The 23590-nt window shown below is 50.2% G+C and overlaps 11 protein-coding genes across 11 annotated transcripts; 7 read left to right on the top strand and 4 right to left on the bottom strand.

Annotated features, from left to right (window-relative positions):
• Positions 1-990: 990 nt before the first annotated feature.
• On the top strand, positions 991-1946 carry TRV_04809 (uncharacterized protein; the record flags this gene model as incomplete). The annotated part of the gene is made up of 2 exons (XM_003021050.1): positions 991-1360; positions 1417-1946. The coding sequence occupies 2 exons, from the start codon at positions 991-993 to the stop codon at positions 1944-1946; spliced, it is 900 nt and encodes a 299-aa protein (XP_003021096.1).
• A 201-nt stretch (positions 1947-2147) lies between these two features.
• On the top strand, positions 2148-3105 carry TRV_04808 (uncharacterized protein; the record flags this gene model as incomplete). The annotated part of the gene is made up of 3 exons (XM_003021049.1): positions 2148-2371; positions 2512-2759; positions 2846-3105. 3 exons carry the CDS (start codon positions 2148-2150, stop codon positions 3103-3105), a joined length of 732 nt encoding a protein of 243 aa, XP_003021095.1.
• A 385-nt stretch (positions 3106-3490) lies between these two features.
• Positions 3491-4755, bottom strand: TRV_04807 (uncharacterized protein; the record flags this gene model as incomplete). Its single annotated transcript, XM_003021048.1, has 4 exons — positions 3491-4156; positions 4216-4365; positions 4429-4600; positions 4721-4755. The coding sequence occupies 4 exons, from the start codon at positions 4753-4755 to the stop codon at positions 3491-3493; spliced, it is 1023 nt and encodes a 340-aa protein (XP_003021094.1).
• A 232-nt stretch (positions 4756-4987) lies between these two features.
• On the top strand, positions 4988-5568 carry TRV_04806 (uncharacterized protein; the record flags this gene model as incomplete). The annotated part of the gene is made up of 3 exons (XM_003021047.1): positions 4988-5030; positions 5173-5404; positions 5475-5568. The coding sequence occupies 3 exons, from the start codon at positions 4988-4990 to the stop codon at positions 5566-5568; spliced, it is 369 nt and encodes a 122-aa protein (XP_003021093.1).
• A 434-nt stretch (positions 5569-6002) lies between these two features.
• On the bottom strand, positions 6003-7577 carry TRV_04805 (uncharacterized protein; the record flags this gene model as incomplete). Its single annotated transcript, XM_003021046.1, has 2 exons — positions 6003-7384; positions 7499-7577. 2 exons carry the CDS (start codon positions 7575-7577, stop codon positions 6003-6005), a joined length of 1461 nt encoding a protein of 486 aa, XP_003021092.1.
• Positions 7578-8722: 1145 nt separating this feature from the next.
• Positions 8723-10270, bottom strand: TRV_04804 (uncharacterized protein; the record flags this gene model as incomplete). The annotated part of the gene is made up of 3 exons (XM_003021045.1): positions 8723-9381; positions 9434-9671; positions 9728-10270. 3 exons carry the CDS (start codon positions 10268-10270, stop codon positions 8723-8725), a joined length of 1440 nt encoding a protein of 479 aa, XP_003021091.1.
• An 891-nt stretch (positions 10271-11161) lies between these two features.
• On the top strand, positions 11162-13163 carry TRV_04803 (uncharacterized protein; the record flags this gene model as incomplete). Its single annotated transcript, XM_003021044.1, has 3 exons — positions 11162-11399; positions 11462-11624; positions 11687-13163. The coding sequence occupies 3 exons, from the start codon at positions 11162-11164 to the stop codon at positions 13161-13163; spliced, it is 1878 nt and encodes a 625-aa protein (XP_003021090.1).
• A 1612-nt stretch (positions 13164-14775) lies between these two features.
• On the top strand, positions 14776-16059 carry TRV_04802 (uncharacterized protein; the record flags this gene model as incomplete). The annotated part of the gene is made up of 1 exon (XM_003021043.1): positions 14776-16059. The coding sequence occupies one exon, from the start codon at positions 14776-14778 to the stop codon at positions 16057-16059; it is 1284 nt and encodes a 427-aa protein (XP_003021089.1).
• Positions 16060-17167: 1108 nt separating this feature from the next.
• Positions 17168-18431, top strand: TRV_04801 (uncharacterized protein; the record flags this gene model as incomplete). The annotated part of the gene is made up of 2 exons (XM_003021042.1): positions 17168-17432; positions 17464-18431. The coding sequence occupies 2 exons, from the start codon at positions 17168-17170 to the stop codon at positions 18429-18431; spliced, it is 1233 nt and encodes a 410-aa protein (XP_003021088.1).
• A 213-nt stretch (positions 18432-18644) lies between these two features.
• On the bottom strand, positions 18645-21352 carry TRV_04800 (uncharacterized protein; the record flags this gene model as incomplete). Its single annotated transcript, XM_003021041.1, has 2 exons — positions 18645-19145; positions 19196-21352. The coding sequence occupies 2 exons, from the start codon at positions 21350-21352 to the stop codon at positions 18645-18647; spliced, it is 2658 nt and encodes an 885-aa protein (XP_003021087.1).
• A 512-nt stretch (positions 21353-21864) lies between these two features.
• Positions 21865-22998, top strand: TRV_04799 (uncharacterized protein; the record flags this gene model as incomplete). Its single annotated transcript, XM_003021040.1, has 2 exons — positions 21865-22333; positions 22394-22998. The coding sequence occupies 2 exons, from the start codon at positions 21865-21867 to the stop codon at positions 22996-22998; spliced, it is 1074 nt and encodes a 357-aa protein (XP_003021086.1).
• Between the last annotated feature and the right edge of the window lie 592 nt (positions 22999-23590).

The following is a 23590-nucleotide window of genomic DNA, read 5'->3' as shown; positions in this document are numbered from 1 at the left end:
ACATAGGGACCTCCTACCTACTCCGTCCCAATCAACGAAGGCCAGATCACCTTCCAGCCTCATAATAAAGCCCTCCAAGCGCAGGAAAAAGCAATGCCTCCCCTGCATCCACCGTCTGTCTGCTATGAACCAGCGCGCTAAACCCGTGACCCTGATAGGATGGATCATGCTGACATAATATCCAACAACCGCAGCCCAACGCTGATTGGCTCGCATCACCCCTTTTGTTGTTTGCGACTCTTTGCCAATGCCAAAACCCGTCGTCGTGCAGCACAAGCAACATGTACTGCACCGCTTTGATAAGACGGCCCAGTTAACTGTTGCGATGGATACCCAGGCGGGGGCGTTGCCAGGGGGTGGTGCCGTTTGCGCCCGGCCGGAGTTTTCTTTTCTTTATCCTCGTGGTGCTCCCCCGTGAGGAGTTGTTCTCTTTCACCAGGAAAACAGAAGAAGTCGGAGAAGAGAAAATCGAAGCTCATCTGCAGAGACTTTTTGTTCTCCTTGTTTTATTGTTTTCAGCCCTGGAACCGAAATTGCAAGGCTGAGGAGTGTGGGATAATAATATCTCACCCAGTGTTGATATTATCCCTCAATGAGTTCGGTTGAGAAAAAGGTTGTGGCTCTGAATAACACCAACACTACACTTGGTCGACCACACTCAGACGAAAGAACAGGCTGGATCTCGATAATATGATGGATAGGAGACTTCGGTTTCGCCAGCACGAGACTGATTGCGAGAGGGGAACTCAGTTCTACGCCTGTTCGAAAGGTCCATATCGAGGATGCTGTTCGGTAGACCCTTGCGACACTGGGATATGCCCGGATGATGAAAAGTATGGGAGCAAAACGTCGTCGTCCTTTACTACCAGCACCAGCAGGACTTTGCGGCAAACCTCGACTTCCTCTCGAACTCCATTGTCTAGCACCAGCACTACTTCATCGACTACGGCGGACACGGAATATACCACCCCTATACCGCCCAGCAGACCGATGATTCCCACAGAATCTATAACATCCACATTTACGTCGTCAACACCATCCAGCAGCTCTTCACTTATACCAGCTACTGGGATAGTGACATTACCTATACCAGAGGCAACAATCGTTCACTCGGGCCCCAGTCGAGGAGCCTTCATTGGAGGTATTGTAGGTACTGTCGTTATTGCGCTGTTCCTTTTCAGTGGCGCATTCTTCTGGTTCCATATTCGGCGCAAGAGGAAGAAAGCGGGAAAATGGAGAGGAAGCTGTGCGGTGCTGTTGTGTCGGCATCAGAAAGAGACCACGGAGAGTATCACCAGCCCAACCATAGGAAAGGCTCCAGAGCCAGAACCCTGTAGTGAACCATGCGGTGAGCTTGACGGTAAGTCCTCAAATAATTACATTGCTTGATCAATCGAATACTAAAGTTATTTTTAGGAAGTAAATGTCGGGCAGAAATGTTTGCTCCTTCAGAGGGCTCCAGCTTTGCTGGAAGTCCGAGAACATATGTCGATTCTCCTTCTATCGGCTCCTCAACAACTATCACCCCAAGCACACATAGCATGGCCTGGTCGAATGAAAAGATAGTCTCACAAGGCACTGTCTCGACTCCATTACGAGGCCTTGGTACTTATTCTTCCGTACGTCCAGGGAATGCTATAACTACCATCTCAGAACTCCCGGCTACCACCAACCCACCGCAACCACCAGTTCCACGAGAGCTAGAGGGCTCTTCCACCGCCGAATCCTCCCCCCAAAATACTCTACTCTCACCTACATCACAACAGGTATCTCAGGGTGTGAAATTAACAGTAACGACACCTGAGGGCGTTGTATTACGGCCGAATCTACATGATTCCCCAGCTCAGCAGCACCCGCAATGCCAGGAACTCGAAACACCACCACATGTGATGAGCTTCATGGATTATCCGGACGAACCTCACAAGAGAGATGAGCCCTCTTCATAAAGAAACTCATCTATCGTTAGACGCCTTCTTGAATCTCTCGTATTTTGCATAACTACTCTTCTGTCAGGTTTGAATTTCGATGTCCCCTTTTACCTGTTTATGGTCCTCTATACCCAGAGTTTGACCCGTTGGTTTTTTTTTTGGCTTAGTTATACGGGTGGGACGATTACTTAGTTTAGCTACCATGTAGATAGATATAGAATGAAACTAGAAAATGCTGATAATTGTCCTTTCACCATCTGTTTCATGTCTCTCCATGTTTACTTCGACTTTTTAAACTTCAGCCAACAAAGCCCTGGGCCGCCGGATGCATCACGTGACACTTTCTCAGAAACATTTTTCTTCGTTCTTTCAACAGCTTCACGAAGGAGAAGATCAAAGAAGCGAGAATTCCTGCAATTCAACTCTGCTCCGTCGCCTCAATTGCAGGGAAGACCCTTCCCGCCAAAATGATCTGTCGACAGTGCCGCTCGTCTCTTCTCTCCCGGCTCCCTTCCTCCCGACCCGCATCGGCCGCATACTCATATTCTCACATCCCATCACGGCAACCGCACCGATTCTACAGCGCTGCGGCACCAGCAGCACCAGCAGCCGATGCAGCCTCTCCCGCCTCTCCAAAGACAGCTACCAAGGCAGCTCCGAAGATAGTCAGCAGTGTCCCCGCCGGTACCAAGCTAGCCGGATTGAACTACGAGAAGAACAAGCAGGATCCAATTGCGCTAGAAGACCATGAATATCCAGACTGGCTATGGACGTTACTGGATAAGACTGCGAAGAAATCAGAGACTGGAGCAGGCTCAGTTGATGTCTCGAGTACGTATAATGCCGAATTGTCTTGTCATACTGTATCTTGTTTTGAAATGGCGTTTAAAAACTGACGTTCGTTCTTTTCTCTACAGATATGAACAAGAAGGCTCGCAAGAAGCATGAGAAGAAGATGGCTGCGCTAGCTGCTTCTCAACCGCGTGCTATCCCCGTCCATGAACAGGCTACTGACATCACGCCCGCCGAGTACAATGCCGCTACTACTGGAGAGGCGGCGACTGATAACTTGGAGACAGCTACTGCTGGACTCGAAGCCCGAAGCGAAATCACCAAATCTGCTCGTAATGCAAGACGGAAAGCCATCAAGGAATCTAACTTCTTGCGTGGCTTGTAGATGGATTTGAAGTAGGGGGCGTTCAGCATTGTATTGCGGAAGATACCTAGAGGAGCCCGGTGGATGGCTTGATATTATATTTGGTATACCATTGTCATTGTTTGACCAAAAGGGACCATGACACTTTTTGTTGTACACTAACTTAGAGAATAACTGTATTCTACCATGTTTTCATTTTCCGTTTACTCCAGCGACGTTCTACAGCTTTCAGGAATCAAGGGTTATATGGAAGATATCTTCTCATATAATTTCATTGTCACGCATATAAATGAGTGGCTGCTACCTTTTGAAACTCGAAAAGACAGACAGGACTTGGGATGAAAAGGTGACCATATCCCTTTTTCCATCAGACATGACTGGCTACTCTTGGTGAGATACCTGATATTTAAGCAGAGACCTGGATTCTCTTGAACCCACCCTCCTCAGCAACCTTCTTCTGGAGAGCACACATCTTCTTCTGGTCACCGGTGGGATCAGCAGACTCAGGCTCCATCTCCCAGGTCAAGAACTCATTGGTGTAGTTTGGCTTGAACGACTCGTCCAAAACTCCCAATCGCTTGCCGTACTTGGTGACCTTCTCCCAGTCACGAGCGACGTTCTTCAAGTCCTTGCTGAAGTAGGCGTAGGAACGCTCGTAGATCTTACGGTTGACGGCGGTGTTCATGATGGGCTTCATGTCAATGTACTCCTCAAAGGCAGCCTCGGGCTTCTCCAACACGTAGTCGGTAGCACGCTTGACGGCCTTCATGAACTTCTTGACCTTCTCTGGGTTCTCGGAGATGAATTTCTCGTTTCCGATGTAGAGGATGGAGCAGAAGCAGCAGCAGCCGAGTTCGGCGAGCTCGTCGATACGGAGCATCTGGACGTCGGAGCGGGGGCGGTTCTGGCTGACGAGCCATTCCTCGAGTTCGACCATCTGGACGTTCTCAAGGCCAATGCCGGCGTCGATGTCGCCTTGGATGATGGCCTTGCTGACGTTCATGCCGCAGCGGACAGCAGTGTAGTCCTCGGCAGTCATGCCATAGTACTTGGTGAGCTCGTCAATTTGGATCTAGTCAACACGTTAGCAGTGATCTAATAGTTATGTAGCTAGATGCATGAGTTCCATACCTTGCCGAACTCTCCAACGTAGCCGATACGCTTGCCCTTGAGGGAGCGGAAGTCGGTGGTGATTCCGCTGTCCTTGAGGTAGACAACGCCGGTGAATGGCTCGTCGAGGAGAGAACCAATGGACAAGACCGGGAAGTTTCGTGCTTTGGCCTGCCATAGTCATGTCAGTCAAATAGGTGTCCCAGTATAAAAATGGAAAAGGGGCCAACTGACAGCAAGGGTATGGATCATGGCCTTGAAGCCGAGGTCGACCTTCTGGCTTCCAATGATCTCGGTGACATCAGAAGGGTCATTGGGCTCGAGGATGGCGACCTTGATGCCCTCGTCCTGGAAGTATCCCTTCTTCTGGGCGAGGTACAAGGGGGCGTGGTAGGGCGTAGCATGCCTTCAAACAGTTATTTCTCCAGCTCAGGACACAACACAGCAGCAGCAAGCAATGCATCAATTGATCACGCAAATGTAAGAAGACAGAGATTCAGTGGCTATAAGCGTTAGAAGAACCTACCAGTTGGTGAGGAAGGTAATCTTGTCGGTAGACATGGTTGATTACGGCCGGTCAGACTGGTCATTGTCAGCATCACACAGCACCCTCGTACAGAGGGGGTAAACATGAGAAGAGAGAGAAAGGGGGAGAAGTGAAGTCGCGTGTGTCCTTTCGCTAGAATTATCTAGATCAAGTTCAGACAGTATAATCTCAGAACGGCCGGCGGTCTCTCGCGGTCGCCGGCGTCAAGACGATCATATATTATGATGGCTATGATCAGATATCAAGATGGGACGAAAGCGAGAGACGCCAGGCCGAACACCTGTCACTCGTGACTGATATGATGATATATACCACAAATACCTTGACTCTTGGATGAATCCATAGCGAACTGGGACGGGAGCTCCATGACAGAGGCCGTCCCCTGTATTCGCGACCTCGAGGCTTCTGGCTTCGTACCGTCTAGTAACTAGTCGAAGTGGGCGAGGAGATTGGCGATGAATTGGCGATATCAAATGATGGTGATGTTGGAAGAAGAAGAAAAGGAGGAAGAAAGGAGGACGAAGAAGAATTTATCACAAAATCCCGAAGGTGGGGGAGCAAGAAGGCAGACGAGGGGCAGCAGAAGACGAAGCGGATTATTGGAAGAGAACAAGCAGGGCCGGATCTTCGGCTGCGAAACGTCGCCAAGGGCAGCAAGGGCCTGTTAGTGCTGTTTATATATACGAGGATAAGAAGGTAGAGGAGAAGGGATATATATTAAACTGCTATATAGTCATTTGAAGAAGTACTTGGAAGACGCAGAAGAAGTAAAGCTGTACTGGCAAATTGGATACTCAAAAGGGGCTTTGCTAAGACTGTCAAAATAAACGGGCAAAGGGGGGGGGGGGGGGAGCAGTAGATGTCAAAAAAGGACGATGGAAAAGAGACGCCGGCATAAACATCCATTCAACAGCATCGGCACACGTAATTAACTTGCCGGTCAATGAGAAGATCATGAAAAGCAAAAAAGAGACAAGCAGATAAAAAAGAAAAACGAGTCAAAGAGAATGAAAAGAGAACACCACCCAATGCGATGTGTCCTAGTGAACTCCGAGCCCAGCCGCCAGTCTGTAAAATGCCGCAGTCTTTCCAGGGCGCCCGTTCATATAACTGGATTCTTTCCCGGCTTCATATAAAAAGTCTTGTTGTCACCTCGTTGCGCTTGTTGGAGAGTGATGGGAAGAGGTACATGGGATGCTTCCGTCGATCCGGGAAGAAGCTGGAAAGAAAAAGAAAAAAAAAAAAAAGAAAAACGTCAGGTTCATGCGGAGACGCTGCCTCCTGTCCATCGGAATCGTCCCAGACCACCCCGAACGGCTTCTCTGCCACAGCCAGCTCCTGACTTGAGCGTGGCAAAGCTGCTGGTCGCAGGTTCGCTGACGTTGCTGAGTCCGTTCCCATATAGGGCCTGGCCGGACTCAACTCTGCCAACTTCCCGGCCAAGAACGTAGCCGGCGGAGAAGCTGATGGCGGAGAAAAGCACTACCACGCCCGCACTGATGACCCACGTCATCACGGTGGGACTGATGGAGCGGTAGCTGCTGCTGGTGGCAGTCTCTGATGATAATGATGATGATGATGACGAAAGCATTGCTCGTCCAGCCTTTTTTGTCGAGGCACGGTCCTTGGAGGGGCTGGCTCGTCGTCGTGCTTTTCCGTGAGCAGCAGCAGAGATAGGGGAGCGTGAGCGCTTCGGAGAGGGGGATGGGGATGTTGATGGTTGGAAGCGGGATGGTGCTGATGCTGGAGGTGGAGGGGCGTGCATCTGTTGAACAAACGGCTCTTCTTCTGTGTCGTTTGCCCCTGGGAGCAGACGGAAGGTCGATGGCTCTGCTCTCGGGGGTGATCGTTCTGCTACCGACGGCTGGCTGTCGTTCTTTGGTAGGCCACGGGCTGCGGCAGCACAGGATAGTAGAGTAGAAAGGCTTGCCCGCAGAGCTGCGTCGTGGTCTGCCTGGTGAGATGGTGAGATCATGTTGAAGGGAGAGTGCTGGACCGAGGACCGTCGAGATCCCATGCCGGGCAGGCTGGACCGTGAGTTTCGTCGGTTCTGCGGTAGTCTCGCCGAATCAAGCGAGTTTCGTGATTGTCCCGTTCTAATCGAGGCAGGTGGGTGAGAGAAGGCGTTGGGCTGTGGGTTGAATCCCAGCGCTGTAGAGGTATCGTCCTCGTCATCCTCATCGTCATCGGTTGAAAGAGTTCCATCTGACTGCGATGAGATCTCTGGTAACATGTTCATATCGGGCTGAAGCCGAGTTGGAAAGTCGTCGTTTGAGAGTCTGTCTGACTCGCTCTCCGTCTCCTCGTTCTCATCTTGACTGCTTCCTGTCGTGCTCGAGGAACGATGCGAGTAGCCGATCTCCAAGTCCTGCGGTGGAACATGGTAACCGGCACGATGGTTATGGTTATGGTGGTGATGGTGCGTCGCTCGCCGTCTTCGAAGCTGTTGGACCCTCAGCCCCGTAGTGATGATGTCGTCGGTCGTGGCGGCCGAAGACAAGGAAGATGAAGAAGGCTGCGACGAGAGTTCGATCCAAGAATCTATGTAATACCTAAATGAGTACATTGTAACACGCTTTGAGGCTTTTGTGATATCCAATAAATCAATGCATAAACGAGGTGTTTCATGCAGGGACGGCAAGGCTGTTGGAAGGAGTTGTAGCGATTTTCTGGCAGAGACGGGAGTTGAATCCTGTTTCCAGAAGGGTCTATGCTACCCCAAAAGCCGATCAGAACCAGATCAAGACGTGAACTCACCTTCTGACCGGCGAGGATGACCTTCTCGCGCTGCTTGAGGGCGTATGCCACGCTCTGGTGATGTGTTTGTCAAGGCCATGGTGGTGTGGTGAGCGGTGTAGATTGCATGTATCTCGCTCAAGTCTCCCTCCACACCAAGGCGAGATATATATATCCACTCTAGGCGGCGGGAAACCGGTCTAGGCTGCGACGAACCGGACCTTGCGGGTGACTCTCAGTACACGGATGTCGGGAGAAAGGAACGAAACCAGATATTTCGCTAGAATAACTGCAAATATCAGCATATGCTGGCAAAAGCATCCATATTGAATGCAGTCTTCCCTCACGCCGACTCTTATCGGAGGCGGGTAAAAACACATACACATGCACTCAAAGTAGCGGCACAAGCCAGCTCCATGCGACTCCCTTTATCCACGCTAAATCACCAGCGATATGGTTGAAGAGATCAAGAGGAAAGGTGTCTGTCGTAAATATGTCAGAGATGGCCTATAACAGGAGGCAACTTGTCTCTCACCTGACTGTAGCACGAGGAAGAGGGTATCAGCATCGACAATGTACTCAACACTCGACCGTACTTGTCTCACTCATTCACCCTGGCAGTCGAACAGGGCCAGCGACTCCTGGACATCGCCTGGATATCGTCCTGGGTATATATAAAAGGAGTGTGTTGTAGTTACGAAACCAACAAAAGGGAGGAAGAAGAAAAGAAGATGACGAAAGCGGGATGGCGGTGAAGGCGCAGGAGCATGGCAGATTATGTCAGCAGGATGTGTGCATAAGGCAGTGGGTTTTAGAGAAAATAGCAGCAGTGCGTCGTGTTATTGCACAAAAAGTGCGTGGCAAGAGCTGGCTTTACCCCGCAAACGGTTCACGTCAGATGACTAAGCAGATGATAAGAACACTTGGAGAAAGGAAAGATAAGATAAGATCGTCTTCGGCGATAAGATAAAAATTCCTTTTTTGCTTCATTTTTGTTTTTGAAAGTCCCTAAGAGTTTATAAAAGGACAAGCGGGCAACACTCTACAGAAAGAAAGAGGAAAGTAACGAGAAAAAAAGAAGCCGGAAACAGAAATCATTATAACAGGAACTCCGGGAAACAGGCACTTTTTTTGGGTTTCGTTTTGGGGGTGAAGATGGATGTTATACATTACCTGGAGAGTCATCAGACGCTCTACCGTTCGTAACAGAAACATGAAATAAGAGGTCGATCGTGGGATTCAGGCCTAGAAAGTGGTCTTCTTGCCAGCAAAGGAAGCTCCAGCGCCTCCACGGCCTCCACGACCGCCGCCACGGCCACCGCGATCACCGAAGCCACCGCGTCCACCACGGCCGCCACGACCTCCACGACCACCGAAACCGCCACGGCCACCACGGTCACCACCTGCACCAGGCTGTCTGGGGGTGCTGAAATCAAGACGGATGGAACGGCCACCAAGGTCAGCACCGTGCTCGGCCTCCAAGGCAGCGCGAGCCTCGTCAACGGAGGAGAACTGGACGTAGCCGAAGCCCTTGGGGCGGCCAGACTCAGGGTCAGTGGGCAGGCGGATGCCCTGGATCGCTCCGTACTTGGAGAAGAGCTCCTGGACCATGTTCTCGTCGGCGGAGAAGGAGATATTGCCGATGAACAAGGTGTCACTCTCGGGGCTGGTCTGGTCGCCGAAGGACTTGGCACGGTTGTCAGCACGCTCGCGTGGGTTTGCGTTGCCGTTGGCACGGGCGTTGGCGTAGTCAAGGTTCATCTTGCGGCCGTCGAGCTCTGCGTCCTTCTTAGCTGTATGAGCCTTGACGGCATCCTCAACATTGACGAATTCGACATATCCGAATCTGATGAGCTTTGTTAGCAAGGACTTAACATTTAATAAGAAGTTGATATGCTCACCCTCTGGATCGGCCAGATTCGCGGTCAGTGACGATGCGAGTGCCAGCAAGCTCACCAAACTCCTCAAACTCGGAGCGGAGCCACTCCTCATCGACATTCCAGGACAAGTTACCGACGAAAAGGTTGGCAGAGGCACCCTCAGGAACGTCAACCTTGGCCTTCTTAGCAACAGGCTCGGCATCTTCCTCGGCCTTGCGCTTCTTCTGTGGCTTCTCAGCCTCTTTCTCCTCGTCCTCCTCGCTGGAGTCAGAGTCATCAGAATCTTCCTCATCATCATCCTCTTCGTCATCATCCTAGAAATCTTCTTAGTCAAGTCTCTCGACAGAACAAAGAGCAACTGTAGACATACCTTCTTTGCCTTGGCAGGTTCATCAGACTCGGACTCCTCGGAGTCGTCAGAGTCCTCAGATTCAGAGTCTTCGTCCTTCTTAACGGCAGCCTTGGTCTCCTTAGGAGCCTTCTTTACCTCTTCCTCGTCATCAGAGTCCTCGCTGTCCTCCTCGTCGCTCTCGCTCTCGCTCTCACTCTCACTGTCGGCCTTCTTGCCATTGGCGACTTTGGCGCCATTCTTGACTGGCTTCTCGTCCTCGGATTCAGACTCGTCCGAGTCAGATGATTCAGACGAAGAGTCAGCGGCAGCAGCACCGTTCTTGACAGGAGCAGCCTTCTCCTCCTCCTCCTCACTCTCCTCAGAGCTGTCAGAACTCTCGGAGCTCTCAGACTCAGAGCTCTCGGATGGAGTAGGAGCCTTCTTCTTCAACTTCTCAACTTTCTTAGCGACAACCTCAGCAGGGACCTTCGACTTCGAGGTAGACTTCTTCACACCGCCCTCCTTGACCTTGGTAAGGACCTTGTCCTCCTTTGCAGCAGATTTAACCTTTGGAGCCTTCATTTTGATTGATTCCCTACAATACGTGTTAGAAGATACCGGGAGCCAGCACCGGGGCAATACTCACCACTTGATGTTTTGAGAAAGACAGGAGATAAAATCCCACGTAATGAGTAACCCTCAGTATGTATATAATAGAGCCCACAGAGTAATACGCAGCCACAGAGCCAACTAGGAACTGATTCTCAAAAGCCCACAGCAACCAAGAGCCCACAGAATATTGATCTCACAGATAACCCACAAGCCAACGAGACGGACACTCTTTCGAATGATCCGGTCTATGTCAATGCAGATATAAGCAATCAAAATCCCACAGATGTCAAGATCTCAATGCCTCAGCCCACAAGCGAACAGTAAAGCCCTCAAGTAAGAAAATCTCACGCGACAAGCCCACAGAAGCCCACAGGAAATGCAGCGAGTTGCAGTAAGAGTTCTATACAGAACGTATAGCGCTCTTTCTAGCGACTCGGAATCTGGAAGTCTCTTTAAGAGAAGTAAAAGTGATGAAGTGTTGATGGATGAGGTTGAAATTCTGTGAAGTTTGAAAGCAGAAAAAGTTCAATTTATTGATGAAGCTTTTTTTTTTTTCTGCTCGAGCTTTTTTCTGCCGCTTGAAATTTCACGCTCACCGCCTTTACTTAGCTCTCCGCTCGCTAGTCCCAAAAAGGACTAGCTTATGTCCAGGGCACTTCTATCTGCTTAGTCATCCTGTCACTCCCTAAAAGTCCGAATTAGGAAGCTTGCGACGTTTGCGAGTTGTTTGTATGGAGAATCGCAAGTATCAAACAACATAACTAGACCAGTTGACAAGCCGATGGTTTGATCTGTACAATCCAGACCTCTCTGTGTCTGCTGCGCTGTTTACCTTGATGGACGGACCTTGCTACTGATACAATGGCACCTCTTACGCTTTCGCCTCGCAGGCCTCGAAAGAAACGCCGAGCTTTGTCGGGATCTGGGCTCAACACTGACCTGGTAGTGTCCAAGGGCCAAGATGCCTATGTGCCGGCTCTCCCCTTGGTGTCTTTCTTCTGGCCTGCGCGGTCCGGTGTATCTCAATGGCTTATTCTTCCCGTCGTCTTGATGATTGTTGGCCTCTTCCGATGGGGGACTTCGTTGTGGGGTCACTCTGGTATGTGTTTTGTATGTATCTATGTATTCACACATACGCCCATACTGATATATCTGGTACAGGATATGGTGTACCTCCAATGCATGGCGACTTTGAAGCCCAAAGGCACTGGATGGAACTCACTATACACCTCCCCACTTCTTGGTGGTATTTCTACGATCTGCAATACTGGGGATTGGATTACCCCCCATTGACAGCCTACCATAGCTGGCTACTAGGGAAGATGTATGTTCCACACACCACTACTACATCACGGCATTATAGAGCCAGTGCCTAACAGAATGCAGAGGCCAACTAGTCGATCCAACATGGTTTGCATTGGACGAATCTCGTGGTCTAGAAGGGCCACTGTTGAGGGTTTATATGAGAGCCACAGTTGTTGTCTCCGAGTACCTAGTTTATATCCCAGCTGTTGTCATCTTTCTGCGAAGATATGCTCGTGAGCAAGGCGTTGGACCATGGCCAGGCTCCATTGCTCTCTGCGCGGTACTTATGCAGCCGTCTACAATTCTTATCGACCATGGGCATTTCCAGTACAACACTGTGATGCTTGGCTTCATAGTTGCCTCGCTTGAAAGCATGTACGCTGGTAGGCCTTTATGGGCAAGTATATTCTTTGTCGCAGCCCTGGGGTTCAAGCAAATGTCACTCTACTTTGCTCCGGTTGTGTTTGCTTATCTCTTGGGTATTTGCTTCTCTCCTCGGATTAGACCCAACAGGCTGCTCGGCATTGCTCTGATTACCATCGCTGCCTTTGCCGTACTGTTCGCACCCCTCCTCGCTGGATCGCTCGCAGACTGGTACCGCAACATCCCAGGGCCTGATAACCTACCACCGTTGATGAAATTACTTCCAATACAGATACATGAAACCTCCTGGCTTTATCAGGTAGTTGTACAGCTTACCCAGTGTATTCACCGTATATTCCCATTTGCACGTGGATTGTTCGAAGACAAGGTTGCCAACGTGTGGTGTGCCATCCACACTTTCTACAAGCTCAATAAGTTCGACCCCAGCATACTCAAGCTCGCAGCCCTGGGCGCTACCCTCATCACCATAATGCCATCCTGTTTGATAATTGGACGATATCCTCGCACCCATCTTCTCCCTTATGCCTTAGCAAGCACTGGCTGGGGTTTCTTTCTCTGCTCCTTCCAGGTCCATGAGAAAAGCGTTCTACTACCTCTTCTACCCATGACTTTGCTCTTGGGAAGCTCCGGTGGACTTAGCAAAGAAATACGTGCTTGGGTTGGTTTGGCTAATATGCTCGGCGTATGGACAATGTTCCCACTTCTAAAGCGTGACGAGTTACGCATTCCCTATACTGTCCTTACGCTCCTATGGGCGTACTTGCTAGGACTACCGCCAATTTCTCTTGATCTATATAGGAGTCGCAGCCCTGCACAGAACTCCGTGGAGCTATTTACCAAAACCAAGCTCATCCATATATCTTACTATGCAGCCATGCTTGGGTGGCATCTTCTTGAAAGCAACGTTTCACCGCCGCCTACAAAACCAGATCTATGGGTTGTCCTGAACGCACTAATAGGTGCATCAGGCTTTGGAATTATCTACCTTTGGTGCAACTGGAAACTCATACAAGCGGTCATCTTTGAACCGCAGCCGCCATCCTTGACCCCGAAGCGCAAACGTACAGTTCCTGGAAAAGTGCCCCTTGAAGAGGTTAAAGAACAAAATATCGTTGTCAAAGGGGCAACGGACTCCAAGACTGACTCCAAAACTCAGAAAGGCCCCAAGAGCTAGCCAACTTTCTCATTGATAACTCCTCAACTCAAGGCCCAAAGAATAGCAAACACACCTCCTCAGCTCCTCTCTTGATACCCCCAGGCTTGATGTCAACCTAAGATTCATCAGCCTCCCTCCTCTGACAGTTTAACTTTGAACCCCTTCCCGATATTACCTTCTCTCGAGGTATTTCATGCGGCTAATAATGCAAGTCTCATATGGATTATCTACCTTCACCATACAACTGAGTGCTACTTTGAATGCAGACAAGCATGTCCAAGTCAACGCTACATTCCGTGGACAGGAACACAGCTTGTTCATCATAAGTGTCCGACATCACCCTTCCCAGTATCTATCCCCCACTTCTCCATTATACGGCAAGAGAAGACTTTAAAAACTACCTCTTACCCTATCCGGTTTACTCCCGGTCTTATTTGACGATACGAGCATAGAATTGAATTGAATAGAGATTCTGTTCAATTAAGATAATTATACAATGCACCCAGGGCCCCTCAGATTATGCGCCCCGTTCTATAGCCTTTTCTTTTCCCCAACCCATATTATACAGCAAAGAAGTACAGCAGCTAGATTTGATTACCAGCCATAATAAAGATAACCGCAGCTACGGCTAATCTAGTAACTCGCAAAATCTATTCACGAGCTACCAAGATCCAAGATAGACTTGAAGGCTTTTCATATTCCCTTTCCATCTTCCAATACAATTGTCTCAGACCTTGAATCCGAATCCAGCCATACAGTCTTTGTACTTTTGTACGTATGTCAAGCATTCTCCTGAGGCAGGGTCGTTGGACTTGGAAAAGAGCATGCAATCATCTCGGGTGGCTTTTTCTTCTTTGCAGACGCAGCATGGCTGGTAGCAACAAGTATCAGTCAGCACAAGAGTTTCGTTTCAATAAGAGCGTATCCTGTATATCCGGTGCATCGTACCTTTGGCTTTGTGGTTTGGTTGGGGATGGCAAGGCTAGCAGCAGCAGGCTTCTCCTCTGCGATGGGCTCTTTTTGCGGTCTAAGTTAGCACTCGCATTTCCAAGAGTAAGGCGTATATACTCACTAGGCCAGAATCCTGAGATAAAACCAAACATTGTGGCGGTAGAACGAGTGACGGGGCTGTAAGGAGTGTGTAGCGAGAAGTGCTCGACTGTGGTCGATATTGATGCCTGACAATGAATGACGCTGTCTCCTGATGCTTTTCTCAAGCGTCGACGAAGCTTCGGCCATTTTCTTGCTGAGTAAGCACGCCCCCTTTTAAATCCGGCGGGTCCGAAGCGACCCACGCAGTCGGTCCGTATTAGTAATACGGATAATTATATTACCACTCCGGCTTAGTCATTTATCAATTGCGCCCGCCAAAAAGCTTCGTGGGGGTCTTTTTTTTTTTAGTGTTTTTGGAGCCTCCTTTTTTTCTTCCTTGTCTCCTTTTCTCCTTTTCCGGTAGAGACAAAACAGTTGTGGACTTGTCGACAGCGCCGGCTACTGTGCTGTCTGTCACTGGATATTGACTATCTTACATCTTCTCTAGGATACGCCCTTTCTCCCGGTGTTGGAGGGGTAAAACATCCGTCTGTGTTTGGAGCACATCTAGAACTCCAGGAACGAGACCTACCCCACCATGGCCTCTGCCTCTCTCTTCTCGATCGAGGGCAAGGGACAGAGATTTGATTCCGCGGCTGATCTGGAACCGTTCATTAAGCCTCTTGTGGAAACGAACGATGTTATTACAGAGATCCGTCTGGGTGGGAATACATTTGGTGTCCCGGCGAGCGAGCGCTTAGCCAGCGTCCTCCGAACCCAGAAGAAGCTACACACAGCCAACCTGGCCGATATCTTCACCTCTCGGCTGCTCGACGAGATACCGCAGGCTCTGTCCTTCCTTCTACAAGCTCTACGTGAAGTCGAAACTCTCGAGACGATCGATTTAAGCGATAATGCGTTTGGACTCAATACTCAGGCGCCTCTTGTCGAGTTTTTGAAAGCGCACACCCCGCTACGCCATTTAATATTGAATAATAACGGTCTCGGCCCCAAGGCCGGAAATCTTATTGCTGATGCACTGAGAGAGTTGCATGCGAAAAAGGAGGAGGCTCGGGCGGCCAACCCAAAGGTTCCAGTGCCTTATCTGGAGACGATAGTATGTGGTCGCAACAGACTTGAGAGTGGGAGCATGGCTGCGTGGGCGAAGATGGTAAAGGACCATGGAAAGGGGCTTCGCAGCATACGGATGACGCAGAACGGCATTCGACAGGACGGAATAGTGCTTTTGCTGGATGGCGGTCTGCAGCATGCTCCTGAGCTTGAAGTGTTGGATTTGCAGGATAACACTTTTACCATGACTGGCTCTCGGGTTCTGGCCCGCGTCGTTACCGGATGGCCAAACATCCGTGAGATTAGTTTAAGTGACTGCTATCTAAAGGGTAAAGGCGCACTTCGAGTTGCAAAGAGCCTTGCAAAGGGAGAGAACAAGAAGATTGAGATCCTCCGTTTAGCGTACAACGACATTACCGCCGAGGGTCTAAAGGAGTTCGTTGAGGCGGCAAAGACCTCGCTCCCCGTGTTGAAGCGAGTTGAGTTGAATGGAAATAAGCTGAACGAAGAGGATTCGAACCTCGAGGATCTCCGTAACTTGCTTGAGGAGCGCAAGGAGAAGCTGGGCAAGGAGGATGAGGACGAATCCGCCTGGGGACTGGATGAGCTTGATGAGCTGGAGAGCGAAGACGAAGACGAGGAGGAGGAAGAGGACGAAGATGAGGAGGAAGAAGAAGACCAGGAGGAGGTCGAGGAGAAGGCCGAGCGAGTCGTTAAAGACGCCGAACGTGCTGAAAACGAGAAGGTTGCCCAGGAGCCGGATAGCAAGGTTGATGAACTGGCCAACAAACTCGCTGCTACAGGACTATAGCTAGCAAGCACCACCTCTCCGAAGATAGACTGAGAGCGTTCGCCTTTTCTTTTGTCCAGGCACCGTCGGTGATTTCTTGATTATTCGTTAACAGCGTCTGGCGTGAAGTGTAACTAAATGCAATACAAATGCTAAAATAATGACGATTCTTTTCCCAGAGCCCACAGCTCAGACTAACTGTAAGCCTTCCGTCATAGTTGGATGCATGCAGTGCTGATCCCGCAGGCCGAGGGTTGACCCAGCCAGCCAGCATTCTAGAATAATGGAGCCGTTGCTTGTGACACGGCCGAAGAGAGGCTCCGGACAGGGTCAGGGAACAGCCTGCCGGGCAGCCTGAAGGCCCTCCGATCTATCCGGGCAACGGGATGCAGGAGACGTACGAGAGTCGCTTGAAGCCCCTGTTAGGACCAGCCAGTAAAGGGGCCATCTTTGCACTTTTCCACCCATTTATAATAGAGTGAAGAACAGCTGTTTGGCATGGACCAAGAAATCCTATCCTCTTTATCCACTTTTACTGTGACCCTAATGGACAGCCCTAAATGACAGGGTGGCTGTATATAAAAGTATCTCTCATGTCTTAATGGCTGGCTAATTAACTATCATCCTGGATCTCCTGCTATAGAACAAGCCAACTGCTGATCAGCCTTACGTCAATTGTCTGGCAGCTAGACAAGCATCACTTCTTCTAGCCATTGCTGCCAGTATACATAGCCAGGACACCTTATTGCAGATTCTGTCTGTTTTATAGAGATATTAGTTGCAGGACGTCCTCCGCCTGGCTGCATAGATGCATCCGGATGCCACCCTTAGGACATGCACATGCAAACGCCGATATATCACTAGAATCACACAGGAAAAAAGAATAAAAAAAAGAAAGCAACCTCTGTCCTATACCTGAAGACATTTATCCCCACACTACTGCAGCCTCTGCCTGGTTGAATGCCTCGTCTCGTTGGCAGCCATCAGTTGAGCGCGGCGGTTGACGGGTCTGCTAGATCTACCACGGTCATCATCGAGATTACAGCAAAGGACACGAAAACCAAGGTTAGAGAGTCGCGTTGGAGGGAGGAGAGAAGAGGCTGATAGGAGCCCAGAAGGAAAATCCAGGATGATACCCCAGTGCTTGATTGCCATGCCACAGATCTCGCCGGCTGCTCAGAGAGCCCTGTCAGAAGCCGGGTCTGATATCAGAACCGGGCTCGTTTCGTTGATGATACCAGCTGCTTTGCTCTATCTGGCGCTGTACGCGCTTGTGAAGAAGAAGATTGGCGTGTTTGTGATGCTGGATTGGATGGCCATCTTTGCATTCGCTGCCAACGGGACTCTGGTTGTGCTGGAATGCTCCGTTGCTCGAAGCCTGCAACTATTCGCTGGTAAGCATCACACAGTTGACTCAATGACTAGCCAGTGACCTGCCTACAGCATACATGATACTAATGATGGTAACAGTTGCAATTGGTAGCATGAAGGCACTGGACTTTTATGCCCGGAGGAAATCACCTCCTAAATACACCGATCCGAATCCGCCTTCAGACAGCATCATTGCTCTGCTTCTCTTCACGGAGCTGAGATACGAATCATTTACACCAAACTACCTCCGTACAGCTCCTGCTCCAGCCCAGCTGGAAGCAGACACCACGGCAGAATACGTCTGCTACCAGAAGCGAGACCTGAAGGGCGGCAAACAGATCTTCACTACGTTCGGCAAGAGAGTAGCCTCATTGCAAACACCAGGACGGAAAACTCCCCATCGATTCTCAGAGGCATTCGATCTAGTCATACACGTAGCTTTCTTTCTAGCTACCCAGTTCCTTTTCCCGCTATCCAATCCGACTGTTCAAGCGATTCAGATTCTCCTTGCTATCTACGTCATTTGGGAATCACTACAGCTCCTCCTCCGCTACAAGACTAGCCCTCCGCTCTTTGGACCGGTCTACACTGCTTCATCACTTGCGTCTTTCTGGAGCGAAACATGGCACACGGCATTTGCTAGTCCTTGCCGGTCACTCGCATACGACCCCTTACGACGACATCTGCCTGCCAAATACGGCGTTCCTGAATCGTTCGCAAAGGGCGTTGGAATCATTGCTTCATTTTCGTTGATGGGTTTGTTCCATGCGTACAGCCTTGCTCCTGTTCTCCCCTTGGACGGTATCTTGCGCATCATTGCTTTCTTCCTGTTGAATGGGATTGGGACCGTTATCGAGACGGCGATATGGGGGAGAAATGCGCATTGGGGGAAAGCGCTTCTGGCCTGGACTTTCGAGATAGTCATTGCCAGTTGGACGGTTGAGGGCCTTTCTCTTCCCAAGGGCTTACAGAACATCTCGTGGGATAGTATCTGTAATGTTGGTGGAGTTAAACGAGGTTGAACTATTCCCTCCTGTTTTTGCACAAGACTTTCTAGAAACACAGCTCTACTCCTTCAGGTAAAATGAGAAACATGAGTGAAATAAGAAGGTATAAATGTAGAATTTTTTATGCATTCCTATGTGCGATTAGACATTGTCGACATAAACATCACTCTATAAGCGTGTTTGAGAGAACCTCAAGCCAAAAAGTAATCATTACCCTAACCCATTAATTCAAAACGCGTTGAAGACATCCTGCATTGCCGCACTTCCTGAATCCTCACGGCGAAGGACATAAGCTCGTACTTCCTGGACGGTCAAACCAGCATTGGATTTGCTCTGGCTTCCGCTCGTTGTTCCACCGCCACCACCTCCAGTCGAAGTACCACTGCCTCCCCCGGCCGTTCCAGCTCTTACACGCTCCTTGAGTGCTTGTGGACCAATAACGAACAGACTGCCGACTTCAAGCAGGACATCAAGTATTCCGCCGACACTCTTGACGGATTCATCTATGTTCCATGATCGTAGCAACTCTGTGTATCGAGTCATGTCTTTGGTAACCATAAGACCACCAGGAGCGTTGACAGGGAACTTCTTAAAATGTTCCAAGAGTAATGCCCTGGTTCCAAGAGCAATCTCAGTGAGAAACACTCGGACATTGGAGCCGCTAGACGGTAGTGATGTAAGTGTTATGTTGTGAAGACGAGTCAAGAAACCAGATATAGATGCGCATGTCTAGATTCAATGTTAGAAGAGGTATTGCAACATGTACCAAAGAGACATACCGGAGTTTGGAGCATCTCTAGCCATCCAGTTTCATCTGCTACGCCCTCCTTGGGCCGGAAGTCGTTCTTCTTCTGGCCGGAAAGAACTCGTGCAACCCATGCAAGAGTCACATCGACGGTCTTCTGCTCAATGGAATTGATCTTCTCCTCAATGCGGTGCATTATAAGATTGGTCTTTTTCTCCATATCTCGTTTTATGGTTATATTGGAGGCTGCCAGCGGAACAAGCACGGCATTGATACACGTCATCATCAGGTATGTCACACTAATGGCCGTCCTCAGGGTAGTCAGGTAATTAAAGTCTGGCTCAGCTTTGCCAGATTCTTGTGCATGAGCGGATTCCAGGGAAGCGTCGAGGGCCATTTCTATGTATCCCTCGCCCATCCTGGATAGAAGCATGTTCAGCAGCGTAGACACGTCCTTGGGCGTCTCACTGCTCACGCTTAGTTCTAGGCTTCTGCCTACTCCTTCGGCCAACCATCGGAGCATACGTTTGGCAAAAGCCACACTTAGTTGGCCGTCTTCCTCCATGAGTTCAATCTCGTTCTGTTTTTGCATTTCGCCGTTTTCCTTGAGACCAGCAACTCGTAGAAGCATCTTGCGTTGTGTAGGAGTAAAGTCGGAGGAGTCGAGGCTGTTGATATATGCATCTCTTGCTGAGGCTAGCAGTTCGCTTCCGGATTTTGCAAGAGAGGACATGAAAGTAGTAGGTGTTTTCTTCCGTCGGGAGTGGAATGTAGCGAATTTAAACATTAGAGATGTGTAGAGCTCTTCCAGGTTGTTCTTTTCTCTGTCGATGTAGGAGGTGCCCACGAGGTAGGGAATGAACAGTTCTTCCAACTGCTGGTCGAGGAAGATCGCTGTTTGTGAGGATATTGTGTCAGGGTGTTCGGTCAATCCATGAGCCTTTAGGTCGTCAACTAGAGCACTAATATAGCTGCGAGCTGACTGAAGCGTTCTCAAATACGCCAGGGACGAAACCGAACTGGCCTTATCCAAGACCAATTCCAGCCGTTGCTGTATCGACTGCTGGAATACTCGCTGCAGGAACTTGCAAAGCACCTGTTCGTAGTAAGGAAAAGCTCGCTTTATGATAGCCGATTCCTCCTGGACAACAACCTGGACCTCGTCGACCAGCGACTGCAGACTGGGTTCCACTCCAGGAGACGGAGCATCAGGGTCAGCGAGCTGTTCCCAGGCCTCTGAGTCTCCGCTTACTTCTTCCGATATCAGTTGACTGCGGTCGATAAAGAATTGGTGCTGGTTGACAAAGAGAGCAATGACAGAGGCTCCTCCGTTGAAATCCTGCAGAACACTGGCGCAGTCCTTCATGCCCTCAAAGTTGGCCTTTCGGTAGAAGTGGTCAAACTGCTTCAACAAGTCCTTCTCCAGAGTTTCAGAGAACTTCTCAATGATCTCCCGCGTGTTCCTCCTCTTGGGTGTATTCCCGTTTGTCCCCGCATGGTCATCAGGGCTCGGTGGTATGGTATCTGTGCCTCCATTGCTCTCACTCCAGCTCAACGGGTCCAGTCTCTGGCTTATTCGTAGCAGTTGCCTGGCAATGCGCGCAGAACGCACTTTTCCCTCTGCGCTTCCTGACCGTCGCAGGTTCTCGAGCATCGTGAGCTCCCCGCGGTTACTCACTTCGTCCCAGCATCCAATGAGAAAATGCGCATCGAGAGCCTTGCGTCTCTGCCGGTCGAGCTCTTCGAGCTTCTTCCCTGTCTCGACGGCAACATTGCCATTCCCACCCGGTCCATCTCGCGTAGAAGGCCGACGGGGCCCGTTCAGGGAGGTATTTAGCTTCTGAAAGGACTCGATGGCCTGGTTCAGCTTCCAGCCCAGGTTGCTCGCGTTCTGTGTATGCTGCGCTTCGGCCTTCCGGACAGCCGCAGACAGCTCGTTCTCACGCTGCTCAAGGTCGCCTGAGAGCTCCGTTAGGCGGCGCTGCGCATGCTCGAAGGCGCGGATCAGGGGCTTGGGGTCGAAGGGCTGGTTGCCGATGCCACCGGAGCGGCGCTGGATGGCGGCGTCGGACAGGGACTCGATGAAGTCTTTGACGATGAAGTCTCGGCTCGAGAAGGTCTCTAAGGTGAAGTCCGGCCCCTTGTTGAATATCGACCTGCGCATATCAGACTGGTAGTTCTGGTCCGGCATGTTTGCGACCGAGTCCAGACATGGAGGAGCGGCGAGGGACGGACGGCGAGGACTCGTAAAGCTGCGGCAGGCACCCTCATATATCACATATCAGCATCAGCGCTGTCGTCTTCAAAGCAAATTGAGCCGTCGTTATCGAATGTGCTGGTGGTCTCCGGCGTCCCTTGAGGAGTTGTAGATGTTTGGTGTCGAAGTCGTTAGTCACTAGCCACACCACCACTAACTACTAGTTTAAGGCAGCTTAGCCACGCACCTCTACGTCAGAGTCGAACTTTTGAAGATCAACACATATTATTTATTTATTTACTCCCTGCTTTTTGGCTGCTGTCTGGCATCCTGTTTGGCACGACAGCAGATGGTATATCCATATAGAATGCCGTCTCGTCGCTATTGACAGCCTTAACACTCCCTTCCAGCGCCGCTCGCTCGCCCGTCCTTCTTTCCCGCCCGCAAGAGGCGCAAACCGTGAACCGAATAACCAGATAATCATTGATAATTCAGATAATCCAGCTATGGCGTACGTGAAAGATGCCCCGGGCCTGCGAAGACAGCTCGAGAGTCTTCCGGCGGCAGAGCGCGAGGCCGCTGTGAAACCGTTCCTGATGCCGCCGCGAGTCCGCAAGTCCTCTGTCCGGGGCCGCAAGGCCAGCTCGAAGCCCGTCCGGCGGTTCCTGCGGTCGAAGCTCTACTATCTCCTCTATTTCCTCATACACATCGTCTTCAGCATCTACTCGCGGATACGCCAGAGCTACCATGCGGTCGTGGACCGGGTGCTTGCGATTCTGTATTATCACCATCGGACGCCCGAGCTGATCCGCAAGGATGTCAGGGGATTGGACAGGTTGCCGGAGCATCTCAGCGTAGTGCTGACTCTCAGAAGAGAGGAAGATGCCCTCGAGACACTCATGGACGAGGTTGCTGAGCTGACGGCCTGGAGTTCGTGTGCCGGGATACCTGCGTTGAGCATCTACGAGAAGACAGGTTCGAACTAGGCCACATATCAAACAAAACGAACCTTAGATATACTGACAGTATATATAGGGATCCTGAAATCACATATTCCAGCTCTACACCGGATTATCACTAGCAAACTTGACACCTACTACGGGCCTCCATCCCATCAACCCTCCCTAGGCGTATTTGCGCCTCATCATCCACTCTATGCTCCTAAACTCGTCCCTCAAGCATCAAAATCCAACATCGAGAACATAACTGTCCTCCTCCTTTCGAGTACAGATGGACGGGAAACCCTTGTCGACCTCACCAAGACCCTGGCGGAAATGGCACAGCATGGAAAGGTCTCACCGCAGGATATCGGTATCAAGCTGATCGATGCAGAACTTGCTGAGATGATGACCATCCCTGCATCCTCACCACAGGACCCTGGCAGCGAGACCAATGGCACTGATTCCCCTTCTGGCAGCCTCCCAACCCCATTGATCAAGGCAGAGCCTGATCTCATCCTTATCTTTGGGCCTTATGTCAAGCTGGATGGGTACCCACCCTGGCAGATCCGATTATCAGAGATATTCTGCACCGGAGACCACACTACTGGCATTGCCGGTGAGGTTGAAGCTGTAGAATATCAAAGATTCATAAAGGGGCTGTGGAAGTACGCCAGAGCCGAGATGAGGTTCGGACGATAGAGCGTCGCTTTCTCTCTTTGCTTCATGATACTCCCCCTTAGAGGCGTTGATGTTGCTACCTATACATAATACTATACACCTGTATCCTTTAAAATTATTCATAAAATTTACTATTTTTAATCAATGAATATCTGCCAGAAATGTATTGCACCCGAATGGATATATTTGACTTGACGTCTTCTATGAAAGAGCCAACTCAGAATAAAAATATGCTAGAAAAAAAAAGCCCAGATATGAAAAGAACAAGAGAATAATGCTACCAACCATCTACCCATGCTCAACGCAAATGAGGCAGCGAACAACTTCCTCTCCGGTCTCAAGGATGCCCTCCACAGCACAGGAGGAGCATATCCTCCGCCCAGGATATTCCCCCTGTTCAAATTTCTTCCTGAAACTTTCACTGTCTGTATGGTTCTCTCGTTCTCGACAGTAAACGTCGTCACACTCTCTTAAGCAGACAAAACATGCTCTCCTGCTGCATATTTCGCAATCTGCGTAGGCGTCCAGCGCCGTCCGTGTCGTAGGGCGTCGATGACAAATGTGACATGGCGCAAGCGTCTGTTTATCCCCTGTAGCTGCTCTGTTCGGTGCA

Source organism: Trichophyton verrucosum (assembly GCF_000151505.1).
Source record: "Trichophyton verrucosum HKI 0517 chromosome Unknown contig00369_1.f1.exp, whole genome shotgun sequence".
NCBI classification, from domain to species: Eukaryota; Fungi; Ascomycota; class Eurotiomycetes; order Onygenales; family Arthrodermataceae; genus Trichophyton; species Trichophyton verrucosum.
Note: the sequence above shows the minus strand (reverse complement) of the source record. Positions and strands in the feature narration are given on the sequence as shown.